Genomic DNA, 21,615 nt, shown 5'->3' on the forward strand with positions numbered 1-21,615 from the left:
GACCATTTAACTTCTTAGTCAACAAATCAAAATTTGGCATACGGTTTTGCTTTCGTATTAAATTATTAAAACAGAAGTGCCGCTTATGGCGGCACTTCTCCAAGTGCAATACCTTATTTTTTTTAATACAAAATTTTCGTTTATGAAAACATTTTAAGTTAAGGTATATCTGTATTCAAATTTACGAAATTTATGTAAAATGGGATTTCAATTTCTGGTAACATTTGTAATCTGGATCACGTGAGTTTTATTGTTTTTCAAATAAAAACTGAAAACATAATAATAAGTTACTACTTTTTATGCGAACTAACACACAATTTACTTTAAAAAATAAGTGTATTTGATGTTTCGATTTCGATCGCTTAAGTGTCAAAACAACGTTGCAATTACTGCTTTATTATTTTTGTCAAACCATAAGTTTCTTTTTATTTTACAGTAGGGAAGCTAATTTTGAATTTCCTTGAAAATAATACTAGCATTGTATATTTTATCTTCGTTGTTCATAGTAAACAAATCTTTAATTGTACATACTGTTTTATTAATTTGATTGGAAATAGGACATATGAAAGCAAAACCGCACGCCTATGGAGTCTTACGTAGCATAGCCTGGTTTTGTTAACTTTTAATGCACGTCGAATTTGAATGAACGTTAGTTGTTTCCTATTCCTCAAGTAAGATTGAAACCAATTCAAAGAAATACCTCGAATTCCGTAGAAATTTAGTTTTTTCTATCAAAATGTCGTGATTTACACAATCAAAAGCTTTGGCATAGTCACAAAAACAGTGGCAGTATAAAGATTATTGTTTAGTGCTCGATAGACCTCATGTAGTACAGAAAACATAGCATCGCTGGTACATTTATTAGATAAAAAACCGAACTAACTTTGTGATAAAATGTTGTTTTCAACGAGAAAGGACATAAGTCTCTCAATCATTTTGGATAGGACCGGTAGTAAAGCAATAGGTCTCTAGTTGCAGACATTAGATTTTTCACCACCCTTATGAAAAAACATAATAATGGCTGTCTTTAGGCACTCTGGAAATATACCTTTTTCAAAGGAATCGTTAATTAGTGAGACCAGGACTACCAACACATTATTTGGGAGATTTAAGAAAATTTTTATGGATAGTCCATTAGTACTACAGCAAGATTTGCTTTTGATACTACTGATTGTTTGGATTAGTTCAGATTTATCAACAGGTCTTATAAAGAATGAATTCGAGACCTTTTTTTTTTAATTGGGAAGATATAAAATAGGATCTTGTGAAAATGTTTGAGCTGTGTTATTTTTATTTCGAAGATCGTTTATTATCGATTAAGTTTCCCTTGCAACATTTTTAGAGCTTCCCAGAAGATTCTCATAGTACATTTTTTAGCTGTTTTGATAAGTTTTAGATAGATTCCTCTGTACTTGGAGATATATTCAGTGACAAAGACATTGGTAGTAAATTTCTTGATGTAAAGTAGTGAACGCATATTCTTGGCTGATATGCGGATACCTTAGGTAGTCCAGGGTTTGTGATGTTTTGAATTAATTTTAATTAAAGGAAATGCTTTATTGAAAATACAGACAAGCTTATCTAAAAAATCACTAAAATTATAGTTCACGTTCACAGAGGAAAAGTGCTACCCAGCAGTCAAGCACAAATTTTGGAATTTACGAAAGTTCTGAACGGAAAAAATCCTACATAAACATTGTTGTTTATGTTGTTTTATAATTCTTGTAGGAGAATTAACGTGTATTATGAAACCATACGATTCGAATATATTGACCAAAGATAATTAGGTAGCACAAGCAACAGCGTAATTAATATTCAAGTCCCCGCATAGAATCTTTCTGCTTTTATCGGGCAGGTCGTCTAACAAATTTAACAAGTTCTGAAAAAATAGTTCCGTGGAAGAATCAGGTGATCTATAAATGCAAAGAATGTATAGATTAAGATTCTTGTTATAAACCAATGACAACTCAAAAAAGGATTCATTCAACAGAAAGTCATATTTTGCTATATGAGAGAAATCATTATTTTTAGAAAGAATTTGGGTGCCACTTTGAGCTGAACTTTCATTAGTAACCTACTAGTAAATTACAAAATTACAAAATTTTTAAGCCTATATAGCCTTTTGTATAGCCTTTAAAGCCTATATAAAAGAAGGAAGAAGAAGAAGAAGATGTCTATCTTTGTCTTGCTACAATCCTTATGATACTTAGCTCCAACATCTACTAAGCTGGGAACATTGGCTATGCGATCAGCAATGCCCTCTACCTTGTCGTCAGAACGTTTGTCGATAAGGTCCATAATGTTTTTTTGTACCTTCATTACATACCTGATGGATTTGATGCGAATGGCTCTGATTCTGGAATGCTTCTGGGCAAATAGAGCAATTGTGCACAAAATCAAAACCTGTCTATAGAATTTTTACTACTGAAGATAATAAAATGCGTTTGCTCAGACGACAAACAATATTATCCGTTCAATTATGACTGTAACGCTAACATGCAATATGTACAGTAATCTCAGAAACAATTTGTAAAAAAATGTTCATTATCCACATCATTTTTGGATTTTGTTCGATCAAGCAAAGCTTTCACTGTTTTTTGCCTTCACAGTTCTTACTTTAATGTTTCCCAGAAGTTTCTTCTGATAAAACAAATATGATTCTGATCAAATAAAACAATTACTGATCATGACGCACATTTAAAGAAAGTCAGCTTATCAAAAAATTTTGCCTAAAAAACTCTTAATTGTACTTCGCGACTCTTCCTATTTTGGGCTAGTGTAAGACATATGTATAATTATTATGATTTATTCATTATCCTCTATTTTAATTGTAATTTATTTTATAAAAATACGTATTGTTTCAGACTGAGTATCGAATATGTTCAGCATGCGGAGAACCAATCAGCGACAAATTCCTCTTAGAAGTTTCCGGACGGAGCTGGCACGCCAGATGCCTAAGGTGTTCGATATGTCAGCTGCAACTGGATAGGCAACCGTCGTGTTTTATCCGGGATAGAGCAGTGTACTGCAAAACGGATTATGCAAAGTAAGTCTTTTGTTATTACTTAGTTCGGAAGATGGACATTTTTATCAGTTTTCCAGTTTTATAGTAACCTTGATGTTATTTTGTAATATATGAGAGAGTTGCTTACTCTAGTTTTGATAATTTTCGGTGGCTTCATATAATATGATTAGTTTACAATAGAGGTGATGGAGAGAGATCTCAGAATAGGTGACTGTGAGGATAGAAAGGTGTGGAGGGCGAAAACGCGTAATCATAATGGGAAAACGCCGAAGAAGAAAAATGTGTCGTCACATCAATTAGTGTTATACGTCTATGTTCATTAAATAGTATGAGATTCGGTCTATAATATGCCACTGATTTGTCTGTGAGCATAGTGCGGTCAGGTACTGACCAGATGTGGGGAAATTGGAAAGATGGGAAAGAAAAATGCTCAGTTATATATTAAGGTAAAAATGCGGTGGAAGGTTGAAGAACTGTATAATGTACCTAGTATCAGCCGCTTTCTTAAGACCGCAAAGACGGATGGGTCATGTGATGATAATGGATATTGAGAGGATGCCAAAAATGGTTCTAAAACGAGGCGCCATCACGAAAAGAAGGACAGGAGGACCAAGGCAGAGAGAAGACACCTAAATGGACATTATGTATATTTTTGAAATATTTAGTGATTTATGTTATTTAGTGAGTTATTTATTATATATTAATCCTGCATCGGAACAGTAGACAATTCGGAAAAATTAGACAGGCTTGGGTGAGGTTATGTTATGTCGATGAGCAGCTCCGAATGTCCACGCTGCTATGATTAATTGGATTATGTTTACCCTTTTTATAAGTAAATAAATAGTTATGTTTTGTTAAATACACAACATATTTGGCGACGAGTCACAGAAAGAATTTACGTAAAAGTCGAAAAATATCGTTAATTGGGGCCACTGAACAATTGGCTTCTGTTAAAAGTGATGTCACGTCTTATCTAGAGAGACTTGAGCAGTTGTTTTTATGTAATGTAGTGGAAGAAGGCAAGAAAGTTCCATTATTGATTACTCTAATTGGTGAAGAAGTTTACAGTGTCTTAAAAGACCTATTAGCACCAGAACTACCAAGTTCAAAAATAATTTGAGGTGTTAAAAAGAGTTCTGACTGAACATTATTGTCCAAAACGGTTAGTTATAGCTGAAAGGTATAAATTTCAAAAAACAAATCAAGAGCCACAGATTGATATTAAAAGTTTTGTGTCAAAACTAAAAAGTGTGGCTCAATATTGTAAATTTGGTCAATTGTTGAAAGAATCTCTCAGAGACAGACTTGTATGTGGTGTACGAAGGATGAGGTGAAACGTAAACTCCTGGTAGAAAATGATATTTCATTTAAAAGAGCTTATGAGATGGCATTGTCAATAGTCAAATTAGAAGGACGGAACCGGAAAATGTAGCTGCAATTGAAGAAAAGTTAGATAAAGTAATCTTCAGAAAGAAGCAAGATACAAATAAAAATGATGCTGGTTATCAAGCTGGTGGAAGTTGTGTCCAAGATGAGTCATGCTTTAGATGTGGTGAAAACATGATTCATCAAAATGTACAGCCAAAGCATGGCATGTTTCAGTTGTAAGAAAGTGGGACATACGAGTACTGTCTGTCGTTTGAAAGTTATGTTGTTAGAAGAAGGGGATATACAAAATTTAGTGAAGGAAAAAAATTCATTATTTCTGGGGTTTTTGTCTTCATTAGAACGTGAAAATTCAGCTCCAGAGAAAATAGTATTAGATGTAGAAGGTAACTCAATTTTATTTGACATTGATACTGGTGCATTTCATACAGTAATTCATATACAGGATTGTAAGAAGTTTTTATCAGCTTTAAATATTTATTCTTTTAGGTATTGTTTAAAAGTATTAACCGGTTTAGTACAATGGACCATTAAAACAAACAAAAAATGTTTTTCATAAATGTGCTTCATTTTTAAGTCAATCTGAATATTTATATGGTGGTATGTTACGAACTACCACATATTTTCAATAGTTTTTGGATAATTCTACTGGATTATTGGAATTTTTTTGTGAAACTGCCATGATTTCATAAAATTCTCTTAACCGTCGTCAAAAGACCCGCAGATACAATAAAACCATTCTAAAGTTGTTTATTATTAATATTTCACGTGTACCAAAAGGATTTTTTATTCATTATTTATTCTGTATAGGAATGCGTTGTACATTTGATTGACAGATAAGGGAAAATATCAGTCTTGCTGCGTATAAGAATCCTACCACACACACGAACAATAAAAGTAAGCATATTGTGTCCGCATGACTAGCACTTCTCGTACGAATTCATTTGTCATCCGGCTAGAGACAACAGTGACATCTGACCACCTCATCTTGCATATTATTCCTATCAAAACTTTGGTATCTGGTTCCCATCGTTCCCTTGATAGTTGGACATTGTGTTCGACATTCGGAAAGAGCTCGATACAAAAATATTTTCGTTCGTCATTGGTCATTGAAAATATTATAGGATTAAGCGTTCGCCGTCGAAAAATAAATAAACGCTTTTTATTGAATACTTTTTTATCAATCGGAAGATATCTATCATCGGGGCTCGACACTTTTAACCGAACACTTTGTTAGAAACGGGTGTTAGTCGAGAAGGTTGGGTCAAAGCAGTGGTTTTTCATTTTTTTTATGATCGACAGCTCAAAACAAGCACCGGTAGAGTGTTCAAAACAAATATTGTATTTCAGTGCAGATATTAGAAATCTATCTATTTCTAAATAAATCAGCAAATCTCACAAGAAAACACTGAAAACTTTTGTTTACAACACTTGCCGAAACAGATGTAGTGATAATAAATTTTGTGGAATTGTTAAATACAAAAGTTTTTAGTGTTTTATTAGATAAAATGAATTTCCACCAAGTAAGATCGAATCCACAAACTACAAGGAGTAAATCTTTAGGCCCAATGATTCGTACTCTTCTTTTAAATTTCTAGTCCTATATTTCACATCTTATTTTACTTGTGCAATAATGACCTGATCTGCGTGAAAGTAGTGAGTGCAATATAATTCCATTGGTATTCCTATAGAACAGGGGTGCTCAGACTTGTAGTGTCTGCGATCTATCACAAAATATTTTAAATACAAGCGATCGACTACCGATTACTACAACTAGACTGGAGCCTAGATAGTGTCTCCTTGTCTTACGCCTCTGTTGATTTTTACTGGTCTTGTTTCGATTCCATTACCGAACGTCACTATCATTTCAGCTTGTTCTTAAATATTATGTATTAATATTCTGTACCTGGAGTCGATCCGGTTGTTGACTAATGCTTCTTCTATTGCCCACAGTTCTACGCTATCAAAAGCTTTTTCATAATCTATAAAAGCCATACATAATGGGGGATTGTATTCGTTAGTCTTTTCTATTAGAATTTTCAAAGTATATAGATGGTCACATGTGCTGTACCGTTTTCTAAATCCGGCTTGTTCTACTGGTTGATATTCGTCAAATTTAATTTTCAGGTCTGTGGGGTCTCCCTTTTTGTGTATTGGTATTGTTTTAGCAGTATTCCATTGTTCGAGTATGTTGCTTTTGAATAGACATTTTTAGTATTTTTAGATATGTGATGGCTTCTTCTCCGCCTTCCTTTAGCATTTCTGCTAAGATTCCATCGCTTCCAGGAGCTTTATTCCTTTTTATTTCTTTTACTGCTCTTTCTATTTCTTCGTGGCTTATTTCGGGCATCACTTCTGAGTTGACTTTTGTTATCTGCATTTTCAAGTTCTGCTTTGAGGAGTTAGGGGGATCGTTTCTGGAACGATACAGATCGGCGTAGAACTTTTCAATTGAGTTTGCTATTTCAGATTTATTTTTTTCTAGGTGTCCTTGTTTATTTTTAATGGTTATTATATTTCTCTTTCCTAGTTTTGGTTTGGTACATTTGAGACTTTGGTTTTTCTCTACGACTTGTTCTATATGGTTTTCTTGATGTTTTTAATCTCCTCTTTTATCTGTTTTCTTATTACTCGATTAAGTTATTAGATGAAGATATTAGATTATTAGATTTCTTAAGATTAACTTAAATTCTGCAGTGTCTCTTTTGTTTTGTCTCAGAAGATCTTTTCTTAGTTTCAGCATGTTTTGTGATTCTACATTTATTTTGGATTTTCGTTTTCTGTTAGCGATTGCCACTTCTGAACTTACATTTAATAGTTCTTTTGTTATGACTTCATCGATTTCATTTAAGCTAAGTTTATCCAGATTTAATACTTTCGCGGGTTTTAACTTGCTTTTATATTGTTCTGTATTAGATTTTAGTTTATCTGCGTCTATATTCCAAGTTTTTCTAAAAATTTTTTTATTGTTATTATGTTTTATCTATAATTTGGTTCTAACCATTCGGTGATCGCTACTTACTGACGCCACATTTATTACTGTTACGCCCTGTATGATATCTGCTTTGTTACACAGTGTGTAATCTATTTCGTTCCGAGTTTTTCCGTCAGGAGATAGCCACTTCCACTTTCTTTGAGGTTTTTTCTTATAGAATATGTTCATTGCATAGTATTTGTGGGCTTCTAGGAAGTTAACCAAGGTTTCTCCTCTCTTATTTCTAACTCCAGATCCGAACTGTCCTATATAGTTTTCGGGTTTTTCAAGTCGTTGTCCGGTCTTAGCGTTGAAGTCTCCTATTATCATCGTATACGTGCTGTGATAATTCGTGCTAGTTTTTGCAATTTTCTCATAAAATTCGTCTATCTCTTCATATACTTGAATAATTTTCAGGGATGTTCTCGTTTACATTTAGCCGAATCATTGCAATTACCTGCAGTTTTTGAATAACTCAATTTTTTATATTATTTTTCTAACTCAATATACAACCTAACACACACAATTAAAATTTTTTTGTGAAAATACAGAAAATCTCGCATTATAGGGCTGTACAATTGTTCACATGCGAAAAACCATGTTATATTTTTCGCTGTATTACCCTGCTCCAACCTTTAGTAATAATTCCTATTCCACTTCAACCCCACTCCTTTAGAAATATAGACAATTTTAAAATCATCATCATCATCCAGCCTCAAGAGTCCACTGCTGAACATAGGCCTCTTCCTCATGTTTCCAACCCCGTCTATCTTGCGCCGCTCTTATCCAGTTTTTATCGAGTCTTCTTAAATCGTCAGTCCATCTTGTAGGTGGTCGACCAACGCTTCTCTTGTCTTCCCTTGGCCTCCATTCCAATAACCTCTTTGTCCATCGCCCATCTGTCATTCTGGCTATGTGTCCTGCCCATCTCCATTTTAGTCTGACTATCTTCTCGATGATGTCAGTCACTCCGGTTCTTCTCCTGATGTCTTCGTTGGTTATTCTGTCTCGCAGAGTTATTCCTAACATGGACCGCTCCATTCTTCTCTGCGTGACTCTCAGTTTGGTAGCTGCTGCTTTTGTTAAGGTAAGTGTTTCTGCTCCGTACATCAAGACTGGGAGGACGCACTGATCAAATACCTTTCTCTTTAGGCATGTGGGCAGCTCACTTTTAAAAGTTTCTCTCAGTTTTCCAAATGCTGCCCACCCAAGGCCGATTCTTCTCTTCAGTACATAAGTCTGGTTATCGCTGCCAATCATAATTTCATGTCCCAGGTATTTATATCTATCTACGAGTTCTATTTCTTTCCCGCCAATACTGATGTTCTGGTTGGGTACCAAATTGGTCATGATTTTTGTTTTCGAGATATTTATATTTAAACCTACACTTTCTGTAGCCACAACGAGTTCCTGTACCATCTCTCTTGCCATACCTAGATCTTCAGCTATTATAAGTATATCATCGGCGAAACGTAAGTTGTTTAGATATTCTCCATCTATTTTTATTTGCTTTGTCATCCAATCCAAATTCTTAAAAGCATGTTCTAGCACCGTATTAAATAGTTTAGGTGACATTGGGTCTCCTTGTCTAACTTCCCGTTCTATTTTTATGCGATTACTGTTAGTATGTAATCTGACAGTGGTTGTTGCCTGCAGGTATATTTTGTATAATAATTTAGTATATCTATAATCTAGCCTGCATTCTTTAAGCGCCTGTAATATTTTGCTTAGCTCAACTGTGTCAAAGGCTTTGTGAAAATCGATAAATGTTAGAGGTTTATTGTATTCCACTGCTTTCTCTATTAGGGTTTTTATACTTTGTAGATGGTCATTTGTTCCGTAACTTTTTCGGAATCCGGCCTGTTCCCTTGGTTGATAAGTCTCTAATTTTCTTTCCATTCTCTTAACTATTATTCGCGTAAACAACTTATATATATGGCTGAGGAGGCTAATCGGTCTGTAATTCTCTAAATTTGCTTTGTCTTCTGCTTTGTGTAATAGAATCATAGTAGCGTTGTTCCAGTCTGTTGGAATATTGGCGCTGTGAAGGCAGATATTGAAAAGTTGTTTAATTTTTTCAAGTAATACATTTCCTCCAATTTTTAGTGCTTCTGATACTATTCCATCTTCACCCGGGGTTCGATTATTTTTCATTTTCTTCAGGGCTTCTTTGATTTCTGATTTTGTTATATCGGGCATTAAATCTGATCCTTGGTTTAATACCCCAGTTTTTAGTGTAATTGGAGGTTCCGTATTGTTATCTTTTTTTCTTGATCTATATAACTCTGTGTAGAACTCTTTGTCTATTCTTAATATTTCATCTCTGTTCGTTGTTTCTTCTCCAGTTCTGTTTCTCAGTTTGTTAATTTCTATTTTCCCCTTTTGTACGCTCCTCTTCAAAACTTTCATGTTCTTATTTTGCTCTATTGCCTGTTTTGTTTTTTCTACATTGTAGTATCTTATGTCTTTTCTTATTGCCTTTGTGATCGTCTTATTTATTTGATTTATCGCTTCTTTGCTTGTAGTGTAGACAATTTTAAAATAGCAAACTAAAAATACTATCTCTCGACTGTTGACTGCCGCTAGCAACAGACGCACTCTCTCTCTCTCTCGACTTTTTACTATCTCTAGCAACAGACGCACTCTCTCTCTCTCGACTGTTGACTGCCGTTTGCAACAGACGTACTCTCTCTCTCTCTCTCTCATTAATTCCTAGAACTAAAGAGCACTTTAGGAACATCTGATCTGTGTGTTGTAGATGTTGAAAATTTGTGGTATAACTTTGTTCTGTTAGAAAAATTTATGTTTTTATATAGTAGATATATTAATCTTATTTAAATACAAAATATTGACGAATATTTTGTATATTATATTGTACTTATATGTATATGTACTTATATTTGCAAATACAAAAATAAAAGTACTGAGCAACGAAAGTACAACCTGAGGCAGGTCAAGTTATATAAAAAAAAAGTGTGTAAATATTTACAAAATATCACAATTTGTCAGTGCAACTTACTAATCGTTGAGATTATTTAAAATAAACTTTGGCACTCAACATTAAAAACACAAATATAAAATATAATAATGGACAATACATTCTAAAAATTTTGGTCAAGATAGTAAAACTTAATTTATTTCATGACATATTTTGATAGTATGTTTTAACTCTGATACATAGAGAACAGAAAGAAAAAACAGTGTGTTTATATCGACAGTCACTAATATCCTGTATTTCTTGTATATATATATATATATATATATATATATATATATATATATATATATATATATATATATATATATGAAAATGACTGAGTTCTCGGGAAGAACCGCGTTGAGAATTTAAAACTCGACGTTTCGGCACCCATTTTAGAGCCATTATCAAGAGTGATACGGTTCGGTTCGAGTTCGGGGTCTCAATCTGCCTACTCCCCTCACTCGAGACGTAGAAATTATTTTGGAACGTTCTATCGTCAAATCAAAAGTGCCCCAATGGGATCGCTCCTCTCTCCCGTAATAGCAGATATATACATGGAACATTTCGAAACAGTAGCCTTGTCCTCGTCAAATCTCAAACCCACCTTCTGGTTACGGTACGTTGATGACACCTTTGTCATTTGGCCCCATGGTAAAGACACATTAGATCTCTTCCTCTGAGTCTGAAGCGTCTTTGCCATTCCTTGATGTTCTTATTCAGAAAAATCCACCTCACAGTTTTTCCTATTCCGTGTACCGGAAACCCACTCATACAAACCGCTATCTCAATGCCCAGTCACATCATCACCCCGCCCACCTTATTTCAGTCATCAACACTCTTATTTCCCGTTCCATAAGACTTAGCGACAACAATTACAGGTCATCCGAAATCAATTCAATAAGACAAACACTCCTACAAAACGGCTACCACAAAACCCAAATCAATAGAAGCATTCAAAAACTTCTAAACCCCATTCCATCCAAAAAAGAAACCTTGCCGCCGGATCAAACCAAAATCTTTCTACCTTTCATTAAAGGTGTCACTGACAAGATCAGTAGAACTCTTATCCCTCTTAATATCAAAACCATCTTCACCACTCACTCCAAATTGTCCAATCTCGTCAGATCCGTAAAAGACCAAATCCCCAATGAAGACCATGGTGTCTACGAGATACCTTGTTCCAGTTGCCCACGTACATACGTAGGACAGACAAACCGACGAATCCATAATCGTATTTACGAACATTCTCTATCAGTCAAACATTCCGATACCACTTCAGCCCTAGCCCAACATCATATTCAGACAGGCCACAAAATAGATTTCGAAAAAGCAAAAACCATCGCTCCCATCCGCTCATTAAAAGCGAGAATCATTCGTGAAGCTATCGAAATCGAAAAACGGCCTAACAGCTTGAACACGCGCGATGACGCGAAACGATTGCCGGCAACATGGCGACCCCTGCTTCAGCGACCTCCCGCCCACACCGCTCAGGCCACGTCAGTTCAGACCACGTCAGCCCATACCGTTCCCGCGCATACAGCGAGTATAAAAGCAGCCACACAGGGTAAGACCGGTTGTCACTCGACACTGAGGAGTAGGCAGATTGAGACCTCAGTGCCGAGAGACAGTTCTTGCAATATAGAACACGATACTGGTACGTCTCGAGTGAGGGGAGTAGGCAGATTTAGACCCCGAACTCGAACCGAACCGTATCACTCTTGATAATGGCTCCAAAATGGGTGCCGAAACGTCGAGTTTTAAATTCTCAACGCGGTTCTTCCCGAGAACTCAGTAATTTTCATTTATCTGACCGCGGAAACTTATCCGAACACATATATATATATATATATATATATATATATATATATATATATATATATATATATATATACATACATACATATATATATATACATACATATATATATATACATATATATATGTACATATATATATATATACATATATATATATATATATATATATATATATATATATATATATATATATATATATATATATATATATATATATATGTATTGTTTGTGAATGATGAGCAATGAGTATTTTTAATAATATAATATATAGGGTTTTTATCGCGGTTCTCAAAGAATTAGTTTGTAAGTACTTTTTTAAATTATCTTTATTATATCTATTATGAAACACACATATATATCTAACCTAGCCAATGTAAATTTAAAATAAACTATCTTTAAATTGAAATTCTTATGAAACTAATTAAATTCTATAGACAATGTAAAATTTAAACAAACTCTTCAAAATTGAAATTGTTATGACACTAACTAAATTATATTAACAAAATTTTGTACCTTTCTGTCACTGAATGCCTAAATGAACTGTTTTCCACTATATAGATTATAATCACCACTCAATGTCTTCTTCTCAGCTTCGGTTATCCTTGTTTTTGTGAAATTACTTTTTCCAATTATCAGCTTCCACCAATTTAAGATATTTTTCTTCACCAGCATTTATAAACCACCAAGCAAACTGCATTTATATTTATTCTTCTTTTCAATATACCAATATCCAATCACCAAATATATTATATATTTATATTTATTCTTCTTTTCAGTATACCAATATCCAATCACCAAATATATTATATAAATTTAATTTTCAATTAATACTTCTTGCATTATCCAATCACCATTTATACATAACATAATTTTTAATCTTCAATAATATTTTCTTTATACTGTTTCTTAATCTTCATTTAACTCACTATATTGAACAATTGGACCTTCTGACTATCTTGAACTTACTGAAATGTAACTGATTGACTGACTCTAACTAACTTTCATACTAAAACTGGACATCTTGAATCCAAATCACCGAGTATTTATACCTTTTCAATCTTCCAGAACCATCTGGTAAGAAATCATGTTCGATTTGTTCCATTTCCTACATGTCTGAATTTTCTGGAACAGTCCATTTCGCAAACAAAGCCATCTCCGGTGATCTAGAGAATTCCTTACTTTTCTATCGAGGATTTTGTTAACATTTAGGCTTTTCAGATCAGAATATACACTTAAATTAGTAACTAACACTCTAATTTAATAAACTACACATTTTAAACAACATATTATTATAACCACACTTTATATTCGCAACCATTACTTAAACGTCACTTCATTGTATAGTTGGTTGCCTATGCACATGGCTTACTTAAATATATCTACAATATTATAATTATTAAAATACAACTTTTTACAATTATTATATGCTAATTTCTTAAAAATGCCCTCACATAAATATATTTTTATAAAATTCTCTAGTATATAACTTATTAAAATAACCAAATACTTTTTATATCTAATATTATCTAGTAGTGTAACTTATAAATTATTTTCTATAAACACCAATCATATCAATATATATATATATATATATATATATATATATATATATATAGTTGTTAATTAAAAAAAATTAGGTTAATGAATACCTAAACGAAAATAATTGATGTCAAGTGCAAATATTCAATTACCAGAATTTCAATGCCTATCCTACACATCAAGTAAATTCAATCTTCTCATCCAAAAGGAGTACGATTTTTATCGACAAAAGCATAGCGTACGCGGCATCTTCGAGGAGGTCTTCTACAAACCTCCCAATCATACAAGTCATCCCGCCGCAATAGAAATGTATACATTTCAAATGCCAAAGATGCGATCGCAGATACAGTCCTTTTGTTTTATTAGTAATGAAAAATTTTCTTATTCTGTAAGCGTGATTGCGCAATTATTGACGCGATGTTTGACCGTGGCAGATGTCTATGGCCACAATGGGAAAACCTCTAGGGGTAAATGTTGTGTATTATTGCGGTAATTATGTTATCAACTGATAATTGAACTTAAAATTGTATATGAATGTATACTGGTAGTTTTAATTATTTATACGCAATATCATAATACAATTATAAAATTTTGGCATTGTTAAAAATTATAGTAATGTACTCCAGTCAATCTGGGAAAAAATCTTCGATTTCACGTAAAAATCTTATACAGATTTTTGAAGGTTCTAAAAAGTATATAAAGATAACTGATGACAAATCCTTGAAGAAGTAAAGTTATACATTTAAGAGAAAAATGGTTCAAATAAAAGTTGTAGATCCTAAAAAGTTCTTTAATTTACAAGTAGCTAAATCTCAGCGAACAAAGAACAACAAAGCAACAGGTCCTGACGAAATACCTGTAGACATAATACGGCTAATAGAAGAACAGCAAATTGGAATATTGGTCGACTTATTTAATACAATATACAGTACAGGAATTATTCCCAGAGATTGACTGATGTCAACATTCATAATACTACCAAAAAAACCAAATGCAAAAGAATACCAAGAACACTGGATAATAAGTTTAATGAGTCATACGCTCAAAATATTTTTAAAAATTATACACCGGAGAATACACAACAAACTTGAGCAGGATATAAGTGACACACAATTTGGATTTAGAAATGCACTGGGAAAGAGGGAAGCCCTGTTCGCTGTGAATGTACTTGTGCAAAGGTGCATGGATGTTAATCAGCCAATATATATGTGTTTCTTGGATTACAACAAAGCCTTCAATAAGGTCAGACATAACCGTCTTATCGAATTACTTGAAAGGAAAAACTTAGATATGAGAGACATCAGGATCATTAGCGCTATCTATTATAATCAGATCGCTGTGGTAAAAGAGAACAACGTATTTTCAAATGAAATACAGATTGATAGGGGCGTCAGGCAGGGCTGTGTTCTGTATCCTACTTTGTTCAATACCCTGTCCACTTGGGCAAGGCTTAATCGTATACGTACCGGATATGGTAAATGTGCTGATTCGCTGTTCAGGTGGGGTCGTGCAGAAAGTCCACAGTGCGATTGCGGACAATCTAGACAGACCATAAGCCATTGTGTTTCAGACTGCTTGAATCGTGCCTACCGTGGAAACCTCCAGGACTTTGCGGAATGTTCCCCAGAAGCAATTGAATGGCTATGTAAATTGGACATTAATATTTAGTGTCATTCATTCTATCTTTAGTGTTTAAATAATATATTTGATATATATATATATATATATATATATATGTATATATTATTGTATTTGTATATTTATCGTACTGTGAAAGTCCATACGCTAAATAAATAAATACTTTGTTCAATTTGTATTCAGAGGAAATAATCCACGAAGCACTAGAAGAACTAACTATGGGAATAAAAGTAAATGGCCGACCAACCAATAATATACGGTTTGCTGATGACATTATTTTATTAGCGGAATGTCTTGAGGATTTACAACAAATGGTTGACAGAGTGGTAGAAGTCAGTGAAGAAAACGGACTGTCCATAAACACAAAAAAGACACAATTTATGGTAATTACAAAAGCCCAACAGAGCTAAGAAAACATAACAATATATGGAGAACAAATTAAAAAAGTTGAAAAATATAAATACCTGGGTACAATAATTAACAAAAATAATGAGTACACAGAAGAGATTAAGGCAAGAACAGGACAAGCAAGAAATTCTTTCAACAAACTGAAAAAAGTACTCTGCAGCAAGGACATTTCAATTTCTTTAAAGATAAGACTTCTGAGATGCTACGTGTTCTCCGTATTATTTTATGGGTTGGAGGCTTGGACATTAAAGAAAGATGTTTCGGACAGATTAGAAGCGTTCAAGTTATGGGCTTACAGAAGAATATTAAGAATAAGTTGGGTGGATAGGGTCACGAATGTTGAGTTGTTGAGATGAATGGGAAAAGATAAAGAGGTTTTAAATACAATTAAAGTCAGAAAACTCTGGAAGATGTCATGAGGGGCGAGCGTTATAACTTGTTGCAATTAATAATGCAAGGAAGAATACAGGGTAGAAGGAGTCGCGGAAGAAGACGCATCTCCTGGTTAAACAATTTGAGAACTTGGTTTAACTGCACTTTTGCTGACCTCTTTAGACCAGCGAATCATGGCACATGAAGAAGAAGAAATCTTAGCTATATCGACCAAATAGTTTGTAAGTTATTCAATTTGTTTATCCCGGAGACCTATTATTTAAACAACTGTACTTACCTAAACAGTTACTAGAGGTATTTACCAGATCGCAGTCGATTATTTGAGGTTTCAATTTTCAGATTTATTAAAAAAATTCCATCATCTTATCAAAATTGTTATTAAAAAAACCGTTTGAAAAATAACTGACTTCTTAGCTTATAAACATTTATAATAACTTTGATGCAATTACTATTTTTATTGAGGATAAGCCACAATTCAAGTTTAAAAATTCAAGTTTAAAATAAGAGAAGATTTCTACTTCAGAAATCGTTCTCAAAATATAAAACATTAATAAATTAAACAAATTTTAAAATAGATATACATATATTATAAATTTTAGAGTAGACGACTTGCCAAGTAGATGATATTGCTAATATTTTTGAGTTAAGTTTCTCCTTTTAAAATTTTCTGCAAATGTAAATATTTGTAGCACCGTTATAAGAACATACAAAATCGTAAAATTGTAAACTTTAATGAGCGTGAAAATAAAAAAGAGATTCAATCACTCTCTTGATTAAAGGACTTCATATGGCTGAACAAATGATAAAGAAACACAAGAAGGAGGGAAAATATACAAGTATATCATTACTAGAATACCTTTGTGCACCAATTCGGAGTATTTTAGCTTCATCATTATAGTGATTTGATGATTCCCTTTTTGATATTTATGTCGGGGTTTAAGTGATAATTTCTATATATGGGAGTGACAATTGGTATTCGATAGATTTTAGTTACATATCCTATATCATCTTTTGTAATTAACACATTCAGAAATGGTATTGAGTTGTTGTTTGGCTTATATAAATGTTCCACCGATTTTTGGAATTCAATTTTTCATGCAATGAACCTACTTAACTGAAAACAATTTCCACCCTTATATCAATACAAAAATATATCTTTATCTTTACCTTGGATTAAAAAAATTTCAGCGGTTAATTGGAGTCTATTACAATTCCAAAAAAATAGCACCAACAATAATCTTATCATACAACTATTCAGAGATCTAATTAACTTCCACCATTCCAATTACACAGTATACTATACAGACTCGTCTTAAACTAAAAATGGAGTCGGAATGGCAATAATTAACAGCACAGAGATTCTCAAACATAGAATTCCAACTATATTAACAGAACTCTTGGCAATTTACCAAGTGATATTAAACGCAAATGCAAATAAGATAAACAAAATATTAATCGTGTATAATTAAACTAAATAAATTGCGTACTAAAGATACAAGCATCAAGTTTCTATGGATTCCATCACATGCGGTTGGAATAGCAGGTAAGGAAGCAGTAGACAAAAATGCCATAGAAGCTATAAACTACAACAAACAGTATCCACATATCCCCCCAATCTGTAAGTATGGATAAAAAAAAGCTACTTCATAAAGCACCTGTTCGATAACTGAAACAATAAATGGAAATCCACACCATCAAAGCTTCAGGAGATAAAAAATAACATTCGACTATGGCAACCACCCGAGTTATCCAAACGAAAGAAAATAATTTTCTTTCAGGGAAATGGGCAAAGAATGCGAAATAATAAACACAATAAAAATAAGAAAGTTACAATATCTGGGACACGTAATGAGGGGACAGCGATATGAACTGCTAAGGCTGATAACAAAGGGAAAGATATGAGGAGGAAGGAGTATAGGAAGAAGGAGAGTGTCATGGTTGAAGAATTTAAGGGATTGGTTTAAATGCAGTTCTTTAAAACTCTTTAGAGAAGCAGTAGATAGAGTGAAGATAGTGATGATGATATCCAACCTCCGATCGGGAGACGGCACTTGAAGAAGAAGTTCCGCTAATAACCTTATTAGGCTGAATCGGGTTTTTTTGTAAATAAAAAAAATTGTATTTTTGTATAATTTATACAATTTTACAGTTTATTATCATTTATTATCTGTCATATTTAAAAATAAAAAATGTATCGAATAATTTTAAACCTTTTGAATATAAAGACCACCCATATAGATATTTATAAATAATTTTGTTAAATTATATAATTAACAATTTTTTTGAGAAATATTCAACAGCAAATAATCAATAAATTGTATTTGCTTAGAAATATTTGTTATAAACTATTCAAAAGTCGTAAAATTTTCAGATTTTATGAGGTTTTAATTTCGTCTAAATCATATATCCTTAGTAATTATTTTTTTAATTTTCAATCAAAGTTTCCGTCGGCTAATGAAATTGAATTATATTAGGAACTTTTGATATAAATTTGATATAACTAGTTATAATGATTAATAAATAATATGATCATTAAAGATAAGCCAATTTGCAGTTGTGCTCAACCAGATTCTAATGAATAAATTGCTGTTCCTTTGCTAGAGCCGATAATGTATTCTAAGTATTTAGTTTTAAAAAGGACAACAGTCAACTAATCAAAAATTTATTCCCGTGGCTGTGTTATATTTTCCTGCTGTTGTTTTTAATTGCTTTAACATTGCCAAAGATTTAAGCCATACGGATAACTTACACACACTAAGAATTAATTAACTTATCCCAGATAGCTACGGCGTCAAAAGAATTGAGCTCTGGAGAAAATCTTTCTGTGTTATTGAGCCTTTGGTAACCTGGTATGCTGGAGTATCTCCCAAATCTATTTTTACGTATCTGGACGTCAGGGAAGTACCGTTTTTTGCATGGTCCTATATAGACTTTAACTAAGGCCTCACTGTATAATGTTATTGTACAGTAATGATTGAGTCCGGCTGGTTTACTTGGAGTTGTTTATGTTCAATATAGATTGAATTCTGAAACTATTTTGTCTATTAGTGATATATCAAAAAAGTAGTAAAAGAAAACAAAAGGAATAGACTACTGCAAAAGATTTTTGGAAAGTTAAGGCCTTTAAGTCTCATCAATATTTTTTTCTGTAGACTATATTCTTATTTCGTATCGTAAGTATCGTTTTGAAGGGTATCGGTATTCTTTAAACAAGATTCCAACTGATACGTGGGATGTAAACAATAGTAGTCATCATCATCATCATCATCCAGCCCCATTTTCACATCCATTGTTGGATATAGGCCTCCTCCAAACGTCTCCAGTTCTCTCTATCTCTAGCTGCTGCAATCCAGTTTGTTTCTATTCTCCTTAGGTCGTCGGTCCATCGGGTGGGTGGTCTGCCTCGACTTCGCTTGTCGGCTCTTGGTCTCCACTCCAATAATCTCTTCGTCCATCTTCCGTCTTCCACTCCAGCAACATGTCCAGCCCACCTCCACTTTTGTTTATTGATTCGCAGTATAATATCGTCTACGCCAGTTCGTCGGCGTATCTCCTCATTTCTCACGCGATCTTTCAAGGTCAAGCCCAGCATTGATCTCTCCATTCGCCTTTGTGTTACCCTCAGTTTTTCGGCAGTAGCTTTCGTTAAAGTTAGGGTCTCTGCTCCGTAGGTCAAGACTGGTAAGATTCATTGGTTAAATGCCTTCCTTTTCAGGTGAATTGGGGTATTTGTTTTAAAAATGTCTCTCATCCTTCCATATGCCTCCCATGCCAACGTGATTTGTCTATTTAGCTCGCAGGTTTGGTTGTCTCTGGTTATTCTAATTTCATGACTCAAGTATGTGTATTAATCGATTAATTCTACCTTGTTGTTATTGATCTGTATCTCTTCGCTGGGAACCATATTGGTCATCATTTTGGTTTTCTCGAAATTTATCTCCAGCCCAGTTTCTTGTAGTATGTCATTCAGTTCTTGGAGCATGTCTTTGATCTCTAGTATCAATAGTAATCAATGTGTATTCAGTGAGTGATCAATAGTAGTACAATAGGCAAATCCTCAATGTTCAACTGAGCAGAATTATTTTTTAAGTTTGCATTTTCATGAAAGAGTTGCTATTTCTTCTAATTCCCTATCAGTCAGAGGTCTACTGGGAATCATAATTACCCTGCAAAAAACCCTATGTATCAGTTCTGATACAACCTTAATAATCATGGAATTTGTAAATAATGTAAATTTAAAAAAAGTGAAAATCTATTGACATTTTTTGATAGGTTCTCAACACAAGTCGAATATGGTAAGCAAACTAACCAATTGCCGACAATGTCAGCATTATTGGCATATGTATTAGGAAGTTGTAGCTGAAAACTGTGTTGTAGCAAATCTGCTACATTGCGCAGTATAGAGTTGTACAGGTCACAAGAAAACAGTTTCAGAATCATTCAATATGTTTTCTAATTTATTATAAAAAGCATTTAATTTAATCTCACCTAGACCATTGAAGAATTTAATTTTGGTTGAGATTGCTAGCCTAGAAGAGTTGGATGTTTGACAGACAACCAAGGTAATCCACTATTAAGTGTGGAAGAGAGACTAGACACTTGAAAGAAATATGTAGAAGTAACATTTGCAGATGAAAAGCAGATTGCCATTGAAGACATAGAATGCCAAACAGGACCCCCAATTACCATTGAAGAAATCACGGCAGCTATTAGAAAAACTAAAGATGGTAAAGCTATAGGGCCTGACAAATTTTATAAAGAATTCCTAAAACTTACGAACGAACAAGAAATACAATGGATAAAGACTATATTTAATAAAATGTATATAACTGGAAATATTCCCCAAAGCTGGTTAAAGTCGACCTATAGCAAAAAAATTAAATGCAAAAACATGCGAAGACTACAGAATAATTAGCCTAATGGGCCAAATACTTAAAACGTTTTTAAAAGTGATACATAACAGAATATATAAAAAAATGTGAAGAACAAGTGTCATGGAAACAATTTGGATTCCGAGATACCTTAGGCACCCGAGAAACTCTATTCGCTATACAAGTGCTTATCTAGAGTTGCAGGGATGTCAACTGTGATGTATATATTAGTTTTATCGACTACAAAAAGGCATTTGATAGAGTAAAACATGACAAGCTCATATCTATCTTGAAAGAAGTGGGCTTGGATGATAGAGACTTGCGAATTGTATATAATTTATATTACGACCAAACTGCCAACATTAAATAGGATGAACAGTTGACAGAGACAATCTCCATAGATAAAGGAGTGAGACAAGAATGCATTCTGTCTCCAGTGCTATTTAACATGTACTCGGAGCGTATCCTCGAGCAAGCACTGGGACAACTACAGGTTGGTGTCTTGGTTAACGGAGTGGGTCTAAACAACATTAAATATGTTGACGACGCAGTAGTTTTTGCAGATGGCCTAGATGTTTTACAAA

General features: G+C 33.5%; 1 protein-coding gene across 1 annotated transcript in view; it reads left to right on the top strand.

Annotated features, from left to right (window-relative positions):
* The window catches only part of Awh (LIM/homeobox protein arrowhead), a 114,708-nt gene that overhangs the window by 73,012 nt on the left and 20,081 nt on the right, over nucleotides 1–21,615 (top strand). Inside the window, exon 2 of the mRNA XM_072521185.1 lies at nucleotides 2,865–3,046. Within this exon, the coding sequence (XP_072377286.1) occupies nucleotides 2,865–3,046 (182 nt within the window). The remainder of the gene's footprint in view (nucleotides 1–2,864; nucleotides 3,047–21,615) is intronic.

Source organism: Diabrotica undecimpunctata, chromosome 2 (assembly GCF_040954645.1).
Source record: "Diabrotica undecimpunctata isolate CICGRU chromosome 2, icDiaUnde3, whole genome shotgun sequence".
Taxonomy (NCBI): Eukaryota; Metazoa; Arthropoda; class Insecta; order Coleoptera; family Chrysomelidae; genus Diabrotica; species Diabrotica undecimpunctata.